The sequence below is a fragment of the Oreochromis niloticus genome, linkage group LG12 (assembly GCF_001858045.2).
Source record: "Oreochromis niloticus isolate F11D_XX linkage group LG12, O_niloticus_UMD_NMBU, whole genome shotgun sequence".
Classification (NCBI taxonomy): domain Eukaryota; kingdom Metazoa; phylum Chordata; class Actinopteri; order Cichliformes; family Cichlidae; genus Oreochromis; species Oreochromis niloticus.
In genome coordinates, this window is record NC_031977.2 from 26,636,753 (window position 1) to 26,655,525 (window position 18,773).

General features: G+C 37.4%; 2 protein-coding genes across 6 annotated transcripts; both read right to left on the reverse strand.

Moving 5' to 3' along the window:
- Positions 1-681: 681 nt before the first annotated feature.
- LOC100711052 (probable isoprenylcysteine alpha-carbonyl methylesterase ICME) lies at positions 682-7,023 on the reverse strand. 5 transcript variants are annotated; one of them, XM_025897162.1, is made up of 12 exons: positions 6,880-6,974; positions 6,678-6,789; positions 6,458-6,509; positions 4,650-4,958; positions 3,447-3,472; positions 3,208-3,357; positions 2,972-3,092; positions 2,642-2,845; positions 2,325-2,408; positions 1,813-1,954; positions 1,133-1,295; positions 682-1,004 (listed from the first exon to the last, which is right to left on the reverse strand). In XM_025897162.1, coding segments are annotated over exons 5-12 (1,101 nt in total). In that variant the 5' UTR covers positions 3,449-3,472; positions 4,650-4,958; positions 6,458-6,509; positions 6,678-6,789; positions 6,880-6,974; the 3' UTR covers positions 682-769. The 5 variants fall into 5 exon arrangements, with proteins under 5 accessions (XP_025752947.1, XP_019220728.1, XP_019220727.1 ...); XM_019365183.2 differs by lacking the exon at positions 6,678-6,789 and having other exon boundaries at positions 6,880-7,007; XM_019365182.2 differs by lacking the exon at positions 4,650-4,958.
- A 3,361-nt stretch (positions 7,024-10,384) lies between these two features.
- LOC100710787 (probable isoprenylcysteine alpha-carbonyl methylesterase ICMEL2) lies at positions 10,385-18,253 on the reverse strand. Its single transcript, XM_005473562.3, has 10 exons — positions 18,139-18,253; positions 16,088-16,205; positions 14,501-14,530; positions 14,263-14,412; positions 14,029-14,149; positions 13,686-13,898; positions 13,448-13,531; positions 11,685-11,826; positions 11,321-11,483; positions 10,385-11,190 (listed from the first exon to the last, which is right to left on the reverse strand). Coding segments are annotated over exons 3-10 (1,149 nt in total). The 5' UTR covers positions 14,503-14,530; positions 16,088-16,205; positions 18,139-18,253; the 3' UTR covers positions 10,385-10,916.
- Positions 18,254-18,773: the final 520 nt, after the last annotated feature.

Here is an 18,773-nt window from a genome sequence, read left to right on the forward strand (position 1 = left end):
ATAAGGAGTCCAAGGCTCAGCTTAACATAACACTAGGCAGACACAAACATTATAATCTATTAAGGGCAATTATGGCTATTTGGTATTCCAAGCGTGAGTCCATTCCTTCTGCAGTCCAATCATAGAAAAAAAACAAATTTTGAATGTTGTAAAATGTGCAGTTTAGCACACTTCATCTCTGTGTTTTCTTTACCGGTTTTTACTCAGTGAAATTCAAATGTTTGTAAGGCTGTTAAGCATGAATGTAACAAGTGCTTGGTACTGTCTTTACATGTAAATACACAGATAATATATGAACATCTAGCATACAATCTTTGTAAATAAGATTTAGAACTTTTACATTTAAAGGCAATCAAGTTTGGGTTTTTTGCTCTGCATTGAAGATCTAAAACATTTATGATGTTTTTGGTTGCCTGTGAAGCAATAATAATAAGTAATGAAATGTTAACAAAAGATAACATTTGAATGAAATATTTAATTCAATAATAGGTATTTTGTATCTGGATTTTAATATTGTGTGTAGTGAGCTTCCTAATTATCCCTACTGCTCTATAATTGATTTCACTTTGTGATTACTTGTTTAACAGCACTATAAAGAGCATCTCTCCAGTATAATCAAAGTACTGTTAAAAATATCATATTATTTTTATAAAATCAGAGCTTCAAAGAATCAAGTCAAACTCATAATTAAATGGTTAATTTTAATTTACAGTACAGTACAATTCAGCACATATTGGAGCTGTGCGAATACTTTTCTAATCACGGCCAGTCAGCAGATACCCAGAAGTTTTCTGAACTCTTCTTTGATGTATCTGTAGATCGGATGGTAGAGGCGTCTGTTTGATATCATGAGGTCAACGGCAGTCTCAGTGTGGGCGACTCCAGGAAGCAGATTCAGTGACATCTTAACAGAGCGCAAAGTGAGAAGCTCAGAGAATCTTATGGTAGATTCAGCAGGAACCATAATGTCATTGGTCCCATGAAGCAAAGCGAATGGAGGCAATCTGTCAGAATAAAAAGGACTGTAGTAAATAAATGTCTATAGTGTGTTTGTGTTTCCAATAAAGAATTGATGTATTAGATTTTAGAATTGGTGTTAAAGCCATTTTTTTTTTTATCCTTTTCCGCTCACCTGTTGACTTTATCCTGGCTGAGCTTCTTTAGTAAGTGTGTTGGTGAGTAGTATGGAAAGTTTTTCACACCATTCATCGCTTTGTGCATGGGGGACACTCGTTCGACTCCTCGTTTCTGTTCATGCTCATAATGGTCCATGATGTTGTAGACGCCGCTCAGACCTGTCCGGTGAATATAAAACAATTAGTCTACCTTATTAAGAATAACAGGAAAGAAAGAGGTCATTTTTTGATTAAGTTGTTAATTTTCATTTTTTTTAAATGTGAAAATATGAAGTACTTATAATAAAATAGTAATATAAGTAAAGGTGTCTGTAGCTTAGGAGACAGAACAGGTCATCTGCTAATCAGATGGTTGGTGGTTTGATCCCTGGTTGGTTCAGTCTGCATGCCAAATATCTGCGATGTGTTCATCACAGTGTGAATGTTAGATAAAAAGCACTTAGACATAGAAAAATAATGTTTGTGGGAGTGCTTGAATGAGGCAAGTTACATAAAGCCCTTTGAGTGCTCAGGTAGAGTATAATACAATCTGGTAATACAAGGGTGAAACAAACATCACAATATTGAAAATTTGTATATATTTAATCACTGTAGAAGAAGACCATTATGGAAAAATGTTGGAAGATGGGTACGTTAAGACAAATACTAATATTAAATGATGAACTTAATTTCTTACCAATAATTCCTCTTATCGAGAGCAAGACTTCCTGCTGCTTGCCTGGCTCTATGGAAAGCTCCTCTCTTGTATCAACAAGAAACAGTGTGGTGAGTGTACACAAATGTGCACCTGCTGAATGCCCAATTAATACAATGTTGTCCTATAAAAAAAACAAAAAAACCCCCACACACAACACAGAACAGCATGCTGTATGTGATTATACATTTTTACTTACTGAAGATTAAGTTAATGCACAGATACACAATGATTTTATTTTTAAAAAGGCTCTGACAAAGATAAATTACAAGCATGATTAGTCTGCATATAGGGGCTCAAAACTTAGCACTGCTTTAATTCTAGACCGACACAGCCGAGCAGCAGTCTTTTGGAGTTTTCCCCGGGCAGTGAGAAAGTTGGTAAATATCAGAATATCAGGAGTCCTTGCATGCCTAGCTCTGTGCCTAGCACAGAGGTAACCGGTTCATTATTAATTTTATAAAGAATACTTAAATAATACTAAACTGTCTTACTTTGTCAAAGTTGAATTTCTCTCCATTCTGGTGGGCCCAAATCAAGCAGTCAGCGATATCTTGGACCATCCCTAAAACATTCCCCTGCCAATCACAGTCAACCAAGAGTCAGTTTAGAAACAAGTTTAATATTTAACATTGAAGTTCTTCTTTGTCCTGTAAATTTACCTTTTTTGTTTACCTAATTTAAATTCAATATGTATTTTATCAACTCACATACATATGCGATAAAATATTATCATTCATAAGTTATGATTCAAGGATGTTATGACTCATAACATCCTTGTGATTACTGTGTGTTGTTTTAAAGCTCTTACCTTTGGATATGTGCAGTAATCAGGACAAATTACAGTTGCTTTCAGTTCTTCAGCCATCCGACTCCCCAGTAAACAGTAAGTGGACCTTTCTCCTGTGCCCCATGCACCTCCGTAGACAAATACTACCACCTGTGATGGTAGCTTCCCTACATTTGGAGGGTGGTACAAGTCCAGCTTGTTGCCTCTGCGGCCAAACGTGATGCCCTGTTAAGCGTTCACACAAACAAACTGATTACTGACACATTTTTCAGCACTGATTCAACTGAAAACAGGCAGATTTCAAGAAAAATCAAAAAAACAGGACAACTCAGCGAGTTATGCTTAACACACCTTTTCATAATACTTTAGATTCCTCTCATCGTTATACCATGACTTCAGCTGAAAGTAAACTTTCCAATACTGCAGGTATTTGAGAAGATCCACTATAGCGAGGGTCAGACGATATATTCGCCTGATGAAGAGGCCAAAAGCGTAAATGAAAATTACAAACAGACTGCTCAATGAGTGGGCCAATAAAACAAAACAAAAAATCAAACAAAACAAAAAGCAAAAATTTTAAAAGTTACCTTGGATTAAGAGCTTCTATGTACTTCCTATACCCAGGCTTGTCAGGCCAACCATAAATCCACTGACAGGCTAAACAGATGGAGTACAGCAGGCCCACCAACATGACACCCACAGTCACAGACAGTGACATGTAATATTTTATATCAGACCTTTAAAAGCAACATATATTATGTTAAGATTCATTAAAAGTACACTTAGTTTGTGATCTTCGAGAAGGTTATACTTGAGAGGATCTTACATTCTTTATGGCTTTATCTTTCTTATCTGCAAACATAAAAAATATAAATTATAAGTAACAAAACATAAGCAACAGAAAACAGTATAAATTGTTTTCAGAGAAATGGTGGCACAAAGTTATGATTGCAGTTTTCAGAAGTTCGTCATATTAAGGCTCATTTTGTAAAGGCTTTTAGTTGTAACTACTTAATTTATAAGTTTAATAATGTTTTACTTAAGCTGTAATTATTAACAATGTTAGGTCTTTTTCTGTTAACCCAGGCTTTCTGCTTTAGTCTCATTTCACATGCACATAAAAATGAGTTATTTGATGCTTCATTCACCCTCCTTCTGTGCACAAAGGATCAAACTAAGCATCAGAGGCATTATCAGAGAAACAGGAGGTAGAGATTGTAAACTGATTTCATGCCAAAGGTCTGAACATGATCTAGTCTGGATCAAGCTGTGTATTCAACATTACATACTTATAACATTACTTATGGTTATGTAGCCAGGTAAAAAGAAAGATATATTTTACACCAAATTCTCTGATGACTTAAAGGTAATAAATCCAATAAACTTCACTTTGCAGAACTCCCTGCTGGTATTGGAGGCTGCAGCTGTTGGGGGGTGCTGTGGACAGGGGGAGACGTGTTTGTTTTTAAAAAAGGCTTGAGTGCATGATGAGTGGAGTGGACATTCAAAGAAAAATCCACATAAATGACAGAACCAAAATTTTGACACCAGAAAACTGTATCGTGAAGTGATGATGTTGACATTTTTCACTACATCTTTCACAGGGTTTTAATGTTGTGGCTCATGAAGTAATCAAGTAATATTTATTATATGTAGCAAGGCAATCCTTAACCAAGTATTAAATTAATAACTAAGTGCCTTATTGAAGGCAAATTAGAAACTGTTAAGACATTAATGGGCAAGACTTAGTATTTGGAAAGAAAGATTTTTAATCTGGATATGCATAAACCCATTGGCCATTTAAATATGAAGGACACCTGTTCAACTGCACTTCAATACAAATATCTAATCAGCCAATTACATGGCAGACACTCAGTGCATGTAGGTATGTAGACATGTGAAGGTAGCCTGCTGATGTTCAAACTGGGCATCAGAATGAAGAAGAAAGGTGATTTAAGACTTTGAATGCGGCGTGGTTATTGGTGCCAGAAGGACTGATCTGAGAAGTTCAGAAACTCAGGGGACTCACTGGGATTTACTGGGATTTTTCCACACAACAATCTCTCGGGTTTCTCTGGAGTTTGCAGAGAATAGTTTTCCATCTGTTCGTCCATCCATCCTCTTCCGCTTAGTCAGGGTCAGGTTGTGGGCACAGTAGCCTAAGCAGAGAGCACAAACTTCCCCCTCCCCAGCCACCTTCTTCAGCTTATCCGGAGAAACGCTGAGTTGTTCCCAGGCCAGCCAAGAGATGTGTCTCAACCATGTTCTGGGTATACTATACACCCTTGGATCGCTTCAAGGCAGACTGACAGTCTTGAGTTTCTCTGGATGAAAATGTCTTCTTGATGTCAGAGGTCAAAGAAGAATGGACAGACTGCTTTGAGTTGATAGGAAGACAACAGTAATTCAAATAGCCACTCATTATAGCCAAGGTATGCAGAAGGGCATCTCAGAAAGCACAACACGTTGAAACTTGAAGCAGATGAGCTACAGCAGCAGCAGACCACAGTGAGTTAAGAACAGGAAACTGAAGCTACATTTCACACAGGCCCACCGAAATACCCCAAAACAAAATAAAAACAAACAAACAAACATTCTCTGGTCTGATAGGTTTTGATTTCTGCTGCAAATTATAGTATGGTCAAAATATTGTATAAGTATTGATCCTCGAATCATCAGGGTGCTGCTGGTGGTGTTTCTTGACATACTTTGAGCCCTTTAGTACCAACTGAGCATCACTACACTTACTGAGTGTAGCCATCCATCCCTATATGACCATAGTGAACTCATCTTCTTCCAGCACATTGTTGAATCTATGCCATTTTGATGTTTGTTGTTTGTTGCCCACAACCAAACAACTGAAATACGTTGTTTTTTTGTTTTTGTTTTTTTTTTTACCTGGCTGCTCCTCCAGTCCTTCTGGGTTTCACTTTTCAGTAAAACAGGAGACTGGTTTAAGTCCAGAAGCCCAAAAAATTGACTTAACCATCTGTTACGGCCACACAGGAGCTTTTCTTCTTGTATTATGTTTAGTTATTGTTTTTGTGTTTTTTCCCCTCTGATGTTTAAAATGGTTTTTTCAGTTACTATATAGGTCAACCTATATAGGTCAGTTTGTTGAGTTATGATATTTTTTGAGTAGAAGTCTGTTTAGTTTACCTCTTTTATAGGCCCACCTAGTTCTTAAAATAGCTTATTTCTATTATTGTGTATTTTTGAAATAACCTCTTATCTTTTCTGGGATATAATAAAAAACATATTTTGAAGATTACACCTTTGCTTGTACGTTCTTGGCTGCTTGGTCCCTTTGAAGGCAAACGGGGGTTGGCACTTATTAAAGTTGGCTGATGTGTGTATTTGTATTTAATGGCTTAGGACTTTCAGAACATTAGTACATGGTTTTTCACATAATTCACAAACACAAAACCATTTACGCTTGAATAGCTTTCATAAAGAATTGGAATAGCTTAGTGACGGTTGTCCTTAAAATGATACCACAGCACTCTCTAGTGGGGTTTTATAGGACGTACCAGCATTCAGAAAGGCGCTTTCACTCAAGAATAATTCTAAAAATCACATGAGCACTTAATAACTGTTGATAATAAACTGATAAAGGCGAACTGTATATCAAACAGTTCTGGTATGGAATTTAAAATAAGTTTTCTGTCACGTATTTTCGCAGTTCTCCTACCGTTGGACGTTCTGTTGCCAGAGTACGTTTGTCTTCTCTGTCACAACCTCATTAGGCGAATGAGCAGAGGTGGAGGACAAATGCAAACAAAAACTAAATATATATCTATATATAAAAAAAGAAGAAGAGCAGCGAAGAGAACCCACCTGCACTTAATAATGTCACTGCGGATGACTGAAGCACACGTCAACTTTCATACTGTGTTGTTTCATGCAGGTCAAGTAAACGGGAACCACAGGAGAAAAACAAACAACTTCAATGCAAAAGTTGAAATTCCATCTCTTGTCCCAGCTTACCCGAAGTGTAAATCAGTTCACGACAATTCAAGCACGGCAACAGATATTAGAAAGGGTAATGTAAGCGAACCTTAAACGCACTTCGACCCATTACACCTGACATGAGCTTATCTTTGGTCTTCATGCAAGACAACTTGATAACAAGCCAATTTTAGTACAGCACCATAACGTTCATAGTTCACCTGTAGGTTTAACAGCCCAATCATATCATATCAGCAGATTATGGACATGGGAAATGCATTTACGATTCATATTTACATTTACAGACCTACCCCACGTTTGTGCCCCGTTTTCACGCAGGGTGTTCCAGGTTTACTGGTTTTTAGGTGGTTAGATTTATTTACAGGTTCCACTCTCCGTGCTCCAGATGTTGCATCCGCAGATTCGTCATTTTCACCGAGCGGTCAGCTCTGTCTGTCTGACAGTGTGTCAGATCAATATTATCTTCAGACAACAATTAAATTATTTTAATATTAAAAAACAAAAGGCATGATAGTTTTTGCATGTCCCTACCATTATTTTAATTTTATTTTGACTTTTTGTTTCTTTACTTAGTTTTAGTCTTTATTACTTATTATTTTATTTATAATACACACCAGAGGCAAGATATGGAAAATCAGCATAGATATTAGAGTATAAGCAGAATTTTTGAAAGCAGTTGGCTCATAGGCTTTTAGACACCCAAAGCCTCACTAGAAATATCAATCAAACCCTAATCTTGCAGTTTGTGATAACAATTTTTTTCCAAATTAACAAATATCAAAACTGAGGATACGTCATCTTTACTTTAGTTTATTTTATTTTAGTTAATTTCCCAAGTTCACAAAATTATTTCAGTTATTTTTTTCCGAAGGTCTATTTTTTTTAATTTTTTACTTTAGTTCACTAAAATGTTGGTTTTTTCACATCACACATTATAACATTGAAATGTACTCATTTTCAGTGCTGTTTGGGGTGTGAGGACAGCCACTTTTAAATGGTTGGTTCCTCCCTAAAAGGCTTTTGGAAATTCATTACGGGTGTTTTATTTCAAATTTAAATGAATTTGCTTCCATCTGCAGCTCCAACCATTCCAAACTGCTGGAGCTGGCTTTGGTTTGGTAACGTTTGGCTAATTTCTCCAGATTTTTATTTTTTCATCAATTTTCATTCTTCATTTCAGTGTGAATCAATGCTGATTCACGTAAACGACTGGTAAATGTTTACTATGGAGAGTATGTATACTTTATAAATAAAATTAAATTTAAATTAAATTGAATGAATATATTTGACAATTAGAAAAAAAAATCCGTGGTCATTCTTCAAAACTGATACAGCCTTTAATGATCCTAAATGTGTCCTTTGTTTGTTGGACAAAATACTAAATCCCAAAATAAAGGAGTGAGAGCACAAGTATAATTATCTTGCAGGTACCATTTAATAATCATACAATAACTTATAATAAAGATTAGAGGTATTTGTGGTAACTTTCCTACATTAATCGGCCACTGTCCATGAGTAATTTATCAGTACATAAAATATGAGCACTGCCAGTGTATGGCCACCAGGGGGAGGTAGAATTATGTCACTTGCAACAAAATTTTTTCAGTCAAATCTGTTCAGGGAGACTGAAGCTAGAAGACAATAGTAAGTTAAAATGGAAAGATAAAATGCTTTGATTATCATTATTAGTGGTTTGAAGCTTTAAGGACTACACAAATCGGGGATATTCTAGCCAAAGTAGTGGGCAAAACACTGAACCCTGCCTTACTCGCTGATCCGTTAGAGAGAAAGTAATTAGACATAGGGGTGGAAAGTACTTGTATAAAACGGTGTGAATGGGTGAATGAGACATGTTGTCTCAACGTGCTTTGAGTTCTCCAGTAGAAAAATACAATATATAAATCATTCCATTTCAGTTTATCAAATCCTTATAAAAACAAACTGAATCCCCAAAGGCATCTAAATGATGATGCTTTGCTTTGTCAGAAATGTTCGGTGCTAATGTAATGTGTTTGTAGTAAATTGATTGAAAACAAGCAATCCACCACCATAATTATCCCTACAAATGCAACTAATTATTACACCTCTGTGTTGTATTAATGTCCATCTAGCATATCAGAGACATTCTCAATAAATTCAGGGGTTTTGCTGGCCCTAACTATGGAAAACCTTCACTTCAGCACTGCTAATTCAAGGAAAGCAGAGCTACTGTCCAGCGCGAGGGTTATTGTTATAGTTGGCCACATAGAGCGGAGCCTCAAGCCTTGAGTTGGCGTGGTTCTTCCTCGTCTGCCACGATGTAGGGAGTCCCAGGTGCTTTTTGTAAAGCCACAGTGGAAAGGAAGCCACTTAGTGAATGTGAGCCATTCAGCTGCACTGAGAGCACAGTCAGCCCATTCTGAATGCTGTGGTAAGAATTCACAGCATTTGTCACTTACAGTTTAACACTATCATCAATGTCATGTCATGATAGTAGAACTATATGTAGTCCATTACCACAACTGATTTAGAATTCAGGCCCCTCTTCTATGGAACCAGCTTCCAGTTTGGATTCAGGAGACAGACACTATCGCTACTTTTAAGATTAGGCTTAAAACTCTCCTTTTTGCTAAAGCATATAGTTAGGGCTGGATCAGGTGACCCCGAATCCTCCCTTAGTTATGCTGCAATAGGTGTAGACTGCTGGGGGATTCCCATGTTGCACTATTTCCTTTTCAGTCACCTTTCTCACTCAACATTAATAGACCTCTCTGCATTAAATCACACTTGTTGTTAATTTCTGGCTCTCGTCCACAGCATGTCTTTTATCCTGTCTTCCTTCTCTGGGGCGATCGTGGCTCAAGAGTTGGGAGTTCGCCTTGTAATCGGAAGGTTACCGGTTCGAGCCCCGGCTCGGACAGTCTCGGTCGTTGTGTCCTTGGGCAAGACACTTCACCCGTTGCCTACTGGTGGTGGTCAGAGGGCCCGGTGGCGCCAGTGTCCGGCAGCCTCGCCTCTGTCAGTGCGCCCCAGGGTGGCTGTGGCTACAACGTAGCTTGCCATCACCAGTGTATGAATGTGTGTGTGAATGGGTGAATGACTGGATATGTAAAGCGCTTTGGGGTCCTTAGGGACCATAAAAGTGCTATATAAATACAGGCCATTTACCATTACCCTAACTGGTCGCAGCAGATGGCCCCTCCTCGCTGAGTCTGGTTCTGCTGGAGGTTTCTTCCTGTTAAAAGGGAGTTTTTCCTTCCCACTGTCGCCAAAGTGCTTGGGGGTCATACGATTGTTGGGTTTTTCCCTGTATGTTTTATTGTAGAGACTACCTTACAATATAAAGCGCCTTGAGGCAAAAAATTGATATGGTACAGTTTTATTCATATCTACCAGGAATATACTATGTCACCTGGAAAGTTTTTAATGTTTTTTTTCAGATTGCACTTCAGATGAAGCCATCTTTGTGATGGCATCTCCACTAGCCCAAAACTTATCCCCATTCACACAATCTGAAAACAGTCTTGCTGCCTCTGGTGGTTCAGATCCAGCAATTATTATTATTATTATTTTAAAGAAGGCAACGCCTTTCTCAGAAGGTGCTTTTGTTTTTTTATTGCCCTTTTAGCTTGCTTGGCACAGTACTGGCATTACTTAACTCCCTCCAACAAGGGATTAATCAAGCCAGCTGCTGAGGTCAACTGATATTGCCAAACCAGCTGAAACTATGACATGGAGATTTGGCAGGAGTTTCTCACAACAGCTTTTATTTCTTTAGGTGTTTTTTTTTTTTTTTGCAAACACAAGAACGTGATCAGTTTATCTTGTCAAAGGTCAGACAGTGAATATGATGTGTAAAGGTTTCATACCTCAGGTGAATCAAGTCCCACACCTCCACCCCCACCGACACACCCAGTCGGCTTTAGGCATAATAATTCCAAATTAAGAAGGTGTAAAAAATGATGACTGTACTTCATTTGTCAATAAAACTTGGGTTATTAATGAGCTGTTACAATATATTATACACATACTTTTAGAGTATCAAATAAAACACTTGAAAAAACTAAAATTTGATAATTAACTAACAGGTACAGATTTGTTAACTGTATTCGACTTTTAATACTGTGTATCAGTGCAATTCTTAAAAGCGCACATTTGTCCACAACTTATTTTACTTTGTGATTATTTATTTGAAAGCAGCGTAGAGAACAACTCTCCCACACAATCACAGTATTGTTAAAATATCATGACAGTGTTATTAACTCAGAAAGAGTCAAATCAAACTCAAAGTTAAATGGTTCATTTGAGGTATAAGAACAAGTCTCTAAAACGTAAACGTATAGATCATTCAGTATGTATTACAGATTTCTGAATCTTTTTCTAATGAAGTCCAAGTACCCAGAAGTTTTCTGAACTCTTCTTTGATGTATCTGTAGATCGGATGGTAGAGGCGTCTGTTTGACACCATGAGGTCAACGGGGATATCAGTGTGGCTCGCTCTGGGAAGCAGATTCAATGACAACTTAACAGAGCGTGAAGTGAGAAGCTCAGAGAATCTTATGGTAGATTCAGCAGGAACCACAATGTCATTGGTCCCATGGAGCAAAGCGAATGGAGGCAATCTGTCAGAATAAAAAGGACCGTAGTAAATAAATGTCTGTAGTGTGTTAGCATTTCAAATAAATAACTGATGCACTAGATTTTAGAATTATAATTGGTGTTAAAGCCATTTTTTTATCCTTTTCCGTTCACCTGCTGACTTTGTCCTGGCTGAGCCTCTTCAGCAAGTGTGTTGGCGAGTAGAATGCAAGGTTTTCCACACCATTCATTGCTCTGTGCATGTCAGACAGGTATTCGATTCCTCGTTTCTGTTCATGTTCATAATGCTCCACAGTGTTGTAGACGCCACTCAGACCTGTCCAGGGTTAATACAACAATCAACCTAACTTATTAAGTATAAATAAAGGAAGAGGAACCACAGATTAGCTAAAAATGCTCAAAATGTGTTTTATAATCTCCATCAATAATTTAGCTATGTATGTGGCAAATATCACATCCTGAAAGTTGAGTATAAAATTAAAAAACATTTCTTTAGATGATGAACTTCATTTCTTACCAATAATTCCTCTTATTAACAGCAAGACTTCCTGCTGCTTGTCTGGCTCTATGGAAAGCTCCTCTCTTGTATCAACAAGAAACAGTGTGGTGAGTGTACACAAATGTGCACCTGCTGAATGCCCAATTAATACAATGTTGTCCTATAAAAAAAAAAAACAGAACAGCATGCTGTATGTGATTAGATATATGTATTTTTTAACGTTTGTAACAAACAATTTGTGACTGAGTATAAAAGTATTCATATATGCACTTAGCCCCAGGACATCCTAGGTCGCAATGCGATTTATTTTTTAATTGTATCATCAGATCTGTGGCAGCATGCCACAGCATACCATATAGGTGAGGAGGGAAACTGAGCTATCAGCTGATCACCTGGTGATGACTAGGATCAGGTGATGTAGGAGCATGCTGCACAGGCTTTGTGTAGTGAAGGTGCGTTGGGGGAAATCTGACAGAGGCCCTGGCCAACGAGATCTTCAGAACTTCGACAACATTCTGAGATGCTAAGGACGTTGAGTCCAAGTGAACCATGCTCTGCAAAACCATTGCCGAAGCTGCTGTACAGGGTTTCAGCTGTAAGGTGGCTGATAACTGTCACAGGAATAACCCTTAATCCAGTCAAGCTGAAGAAGCAGTCCGAAGCTTGGTTGACTTGTGGGACCTCCTCAATCCCACTGACTGCTTCTGTGCTGAAAGCAGAGTCTGGGAATGAAGACGAGGACTCAGACATTAATGAGGGCAAGGTCACTGATGTAGTTAAAAAAAACTCCTTGGTGGTAGAGATTCACCCACGATTCCTTAAGGCTCTGCAGGTTGTGCAATTGTCTTGCTGGAACACACTCCTCGTTAGGTGGGCCTTGGTTACAGGAACAATGTGGTTTTGGTCCTGATTGTGAAGACTAGAAGAGCTCTTTATTCTTTTGAGGACTCAAAGTGATGTGGGAGTTTGCCCAACTAGCCTAGAAGTGTTTTATGAACTTTGAGATTTCACCATGTTCAACCACATTCCTCATGGTGTCTTTCTTGGGTTTGTTTTCGGAGTATGGTGTATCTGGCCCAGGTTATCCAAACCCTTTACAACCATATCGAGAGTTTGCTTTGCTTTGCTGGCAATAAATCATTACCAGTAGGTATTGGACACAGCCAAGGGGTGGACGGTGTCAGGTTAATTTGGTTCTGTTAACTTTATCAAGCCACAATCTACAGCTTGTACTGGGGCCTTTTGCATGGAGAGAAAGGTCTGAGTGTCCCTCCTGAGATTTTGCTGGATCCTCCTTACACTGCTCAGTTTCAAGGGTGGGGAAATCATTCAAACTACTTCTGTATGATGATGTGGTTTTTAATCCACGTGTGGAAACGACACCACAAAGAAGATGTGTCGAGTTTTACTGCTGAGAGGGTTAAACAAGACCTAAAAATCTGTTTCCAGTTTATGTTAAATAAATACTGATAAATAATTTACATTACTTCATGTGTTAGCAACCACCAGTCACAATCCAAAACAGTGTCAAAAATTAAAGACTAGGAAAAGACATGATGCAGAAGCTGTCAGAATTATTCTACAAAATAAATAAAACATTTACTTAATCTGTAAAAACACATGTATATGAATATGTAACATTTGTAAAAGTCAGTAATTTGGGTCATGGAAGCTATTGTTATTGATCAATTATATTTCAGGAGGTTTGTTTGGTTGTACAGATATAGGCATCTTATTATTCATGCTCCAAAGAATACTTAAATAATTCTAAACTGTCTTACTTTGTCAAAGTTGAATTTCTCTCCATTCTCGTGGACCCAAATCAAGCAGTCAGCGATATCTTGGACCATCCCTAAAACATTCCCCTGTCAACCAGTCAACCAAAAGCCAGTTTAGAAGTTTAATATTTGAATTATTTCTTATTTGTTCCGCTTTTACTCTCATTAAAATTCATTGATATATGCTAAATATGTGAGAAAAATATGAATCTTAGGATTACTGTTGTTCTGAGGCTCTCACCTTTGGATATGTGCAGTAATCAGGACAAATTACAGTTGCTTTCAGTTCTTCAGCCATCTGCCTGCTCAGTAAACAGTAAGTGGACCTTTCTCCTGAACTCCAAGCACCTCCATAGATAAATATTACAACAGGTGATGGCATATCTTCTAACTTGTCTACATTTGGAGGGTGGTACAAGTCCAGCTCGTTGCCTCTGCGGCCAAATGTGATGCCCTATTAAGTGTCCACAAACAAACTGATTACTGACACATTTTTCAGCACTGATTCTCCTGATGACTTCATTTATCTGAAATATTAATCAAGAAAACAGGTAGATTTTCTCTTCAAGTTATCCTTAACACACCTTTTCGTAATACTTAAGGTTCCTCTCATCGTTATACCATGACTTCAGTTGAAAGTAAAGTCTCGCATACCGCAGGTATTTGAGAAGATCCAGTGTAACAAAGCTGAGACGATATATTCGCCTGATTAAGAACACAAACACATAAACGGACATTAAAAACAGACTCTGCTCAATGAGTGGGACAAATAAACAAAATAAAAACAGAGAAAACATCGAAAGTATTTTAAAAGTTACCTTGGATTAAGAGCTTCTATGTACTTCCTATACCCAGGCTTGTCAGGCCAACCATAAATCCACTGGGAGGCTAAACAGATGGAGTACAGCAGGCCCACCAACATGACACCCACAGTCACAGACAGTGACATGTAATATTTTATATCAGACCTTCAAAATGAACATATATTAGGTTAGAATTCATTAAAAGTTTAGTCAGATAGTGTTCTTCAAGATGATATACTTGACAGAATCTTACATTCTTCTAGTCTCAGTCTGCCTGTCTTACCTGCAAGCATAGAAAGATTATAAGTAACATAATATAAGCGACAGGAAACAGTATAAATTGTTTTTAGTGACACAACAGGACAAAGATATGATTATTTAGTTTTCAGAAGCATTTCATATTAAGGCTCATTTTGTAAAGCCTTTTTAGTTGTAACCACTGGCCTAATTTAATTAATGCTTAATACTGTTTTAGAATTTGTATAAGTGAGTAATAATTAACAATGTTAGGTCGGAAGGCTGCCTTCATCCTGCTCCAGCTTTAGAGAAAAAAATGCTGCAGAACATCTGGATAAAACGAGTTCCTCGCTAACATTGCACTTACACCCATCACCCACAAAATTAAAGTCATCTGTTCTTCATCTGTGTGGCTCAGAACAAGGTTTAAGTGAGTGATATGTGCCAAAATAACGTCCACATGACTGCCAGGACCCATATTTTGACAGCAGAAAACCACGTTGTAATGAGACGATTAATGTTCTTCACTTTATCTGTCAGAGGATTTTAATGTTGTAGCTCAGGAGGCAAGAATATGAGAATTATTTAATATATAGATTGCTCCGTATGAAGGCCCTCCTCAGCTATATAATAAACTACATTAGAATTTATAATTGCCTTATTGAAAGTCAGTTAGAAACTACGACATTTCTGGATAAGACTGGCCATTTAGAAAGATAGCTTATGACTTATACATAGAACATTAGCACATGGCCATGTAGGTCATTAATAAATATATTAAAAAAGCTTCGACTTCATGCCGGAGTACCAAGAATTTCTACCAAACGAAAAAACCCAATAATTTTACAACACTGGCATTTATCATGTATATGCTAAATATATTACATTTTCAACTCTCTTGATAAAATATGAAGATAAAAGGATGCTTAATGTTGCTCTTATGGTCCCATTGACAGTCTATACACTTCTTATTCACCATCGTTTCAGCTGCTAATTGTTTTTTGTATTTCAGTTCATATGTATTAGGGGATTGGCATACCTTTTTTGACACGTATTTTAACATTTTGTATATACCTTGTTACCACCATATTTCCCTCTCTGTGCAAAATTGAAAAATAACTAGCAAAAAAAGACAAAAACTCTTTTTCAAGAATACACTGGCTGCTTCAATTTCTATGTGGTTGTTTCCACTGTATTCAAGATAATGTCTTCTTGGTTCTAACTAGAATTACAATAAATAAATACAAAAAAAGCCTTTCCTTCTGAGTAAAAATCAGACTTTAAAAAGTGCTTTTCCTGCAGATACAGCAAAATGTGTGACACTGTATCTAGATGTGAGACGGGCAGGAGGATAAGAAATAAAAAATGTTATGCAGACATCTAATCATCCTAGAAATCTAAGCAAAATTGTGCTCTTTTTTTTTCGTTTTTAGAGAGCTTTGACGTAAAGTTAGCCGTACCACTTACTCAACTTGAATCGTGAAGGTAATGAAGTTTCCTACCGTTTGACTCTTTGTAGCAATAGTATGTTGGTAGCTAATAAGCTAGCGTATATCTTTATTTAAAAAAGAATAATAATAAAAGACTATCAAAACAAACATACCAAATAAAAGGGTACTTTCTGTCAAAGGCCGGGCTGTATGTACATCATGTAACTGTAGTGTAGCCGCTTATGAAACGAGTTTCAAAAGGACCGGAAGATGCGAATTTGTCCTCTTGTCCTGCCAAACCAAACACACAAAGATACATAAGGCGAAGTGAAAATAGTCTGCTGTTAACTTCCGGTTTTGCAATGATAGCCAGAGAGCATCCGTTGATGTTTGAAAGTAACACTATACTCTAGTTCATTTGTGGGATTGAGAACTTTATATGTCAGCAAAATAGAGATGACAAGTCATTTGTTACTCTAATGTTTTAATGATTTATTTATTTGCTTACACGTGAAGCTTCTTGAATGCATGCATTTTTTTGACAAAACCGATGGCGGACATGTTTTTTTTTTTATCTCATCATTGTCAACATCTCTGCAGTGATACTCCGCAAAAACATGGTAAAATAGTTTGGTGATAAAATACAATACAATACAATATAATACAATGTATTTTCTCGAAGCTTTCAACTGTGATTCAGCGGAAGGGCTGTGTTGATCTTTCATACATTTATTGTGTTTATTGTGTTTTATTTTTTTAAATAATCAATTTGTTGAGAAAGTCGCTGAGGTGTGATCGAGTGGTGCTAGTGTGATAGATTAATGTTGATAATTGTGTTATCTAAAGGGAAAACAGCGAGGGCATTTACGCATGCGTGTGGCAAAGTAATTATTTTATTAGACTCAGGATCTGACGGTAAATACGGTTTTTATTCTAGAGATGGTTCCGGTCAGCTGTTTCACCAGATTTCAGGGTTATATGCTGAAATAGTTTGTAGTAATGCAACTCGTGGATAAAAATCCCCCTGTCAGTGATTCATTACTGATCACTGACTTTGTGTTTTGAAGGAAGGATACAAGTAATTATTTTTTCTCACAGTATCACGCTTCAACCCATAACACCACACACACTTCCCATTAGAATCTAACAGAACTAAATATATTGTTTCTTCTCTCCATTTCAGTTACGGGATACGGTGACAGTCATAAAACCTGCCCTTATCATTTTAGTGTAATACTTACTCCCCTTAGCCGTTTTTTTTTTGTTTTTTGAACTGATAATTTGAGACGATTTTGATAGGATGACTATGGGGCGCCTGGCATTAAACTCTTGACTTAGAGAGTTTTTCACAATGAAATTGAAGCTTACAAAAGTATTTATTTGCTCAAAACTGATATGCCCCTGATTCCAGTTACAGTTTGTGTGTTATGGCCAAAATACCAAATTCCACAGCAATCCCACAGCTCTCAGATTACTAAAGAACGTCCATTACAAACACTTTTTTTAAATAGTGTTTTATAACTTCAGCATGTATTGGATGCTATCCAACTCGCTGCTTGCTTTTGACTATACATTATTCCCGAGCCCTCACTTAATAATCACATTGCTCTCATTACAACAATTAGAGACCAGTCCATGAGTAATTTTATAGTATATAAAATAGTAGCACTGGCAGTGTATGGCCACCAGAGGGAGGAAGAATTCTGTGACTTCCATCCTGAACCGTTTCATTGATTTTTAACATCTTGCTGCTAATAATCGCCTAGACATGATCAAATCTGTTCTAGGACACTAAAGCTATGAGACAGCAGTGAGTTAAGATGCAAAGATAAAATGCTTTGAGGATCAATATTAGTGGTTTGAACTTTTAAGTACTTCCCAAATCTCGGATAGTGATATAATTTATCTGTTCTTGCAGCATTCAATTTATAAAATCAATGAAACCAACTGAAGCCCCAAATGCATTTAAATGATCATGCTATGCTTTGTCAGAAATGCTCTGTGCTAATGTAATGTGTCTGTAGTAAATGGCTTGAAAACATGCAGTCCAGCTGTAAAATTATCCCTACAAATGCAACCAATTGTTACACCTCTGTGTTGTATTAATGTCCATCTAGCATATCTAAACCAACATAAATTCTATAAATTCAGGGGTTTTGCTGGCCCTGACCATGGAAAACCTTGGCTTCAGCACTGCCAATTCATGGAAAGCAGAGCTACATACGAGTACTGTCCAGCGTGAGGGTTATTGTTATAGTTGGCCACACAGAGCGGAGCCTCAAGCCTTGAGTTGATGTGTGGTTGTTCCTCCGTCTGCCACGATGTGGGGAGTCCCAGGTGCTTTTTGTAAAGCCGCAGTGGAAATGAAGCCACTTAGTGAATGTGAGCCATTCAGCTGCACTGAGGGCACAGTCAGCCCATTCTGAATGCTGCGGTAACTATTCACAACATTTTCCTCTTATTGGTTAACAATTGCATTATCCTCAAGAAAGTAATTATTTCATGCAGAGCAATATTAAGATAATAACACCTGACATTCATTCCTGATTCTGTGTGGGGGGTGAAAAAAAAGAAGAAGCTGGATTTGATATATTTTAATTTTTGTAAAATAAGTTGCTGGCCTGAATTCAAGGGGAATGTAAAAATGGTGAAACCGGTTGCAAAATGCCAGAGTCATCACATTTTTTTCAGATCAAACCAGCTCTGTGATTTCTATGATGGCGCAGGGAGGCACAATGCACCATCTCACTGCATTCCTTCCACAAGAAATCCATACCTCACCCCTGTCATGCCACGGAATTATAATTCAGTGCAAAATGCTGAATCTCTATCATCTGCATGGGAACTGCTCTGTAGCTC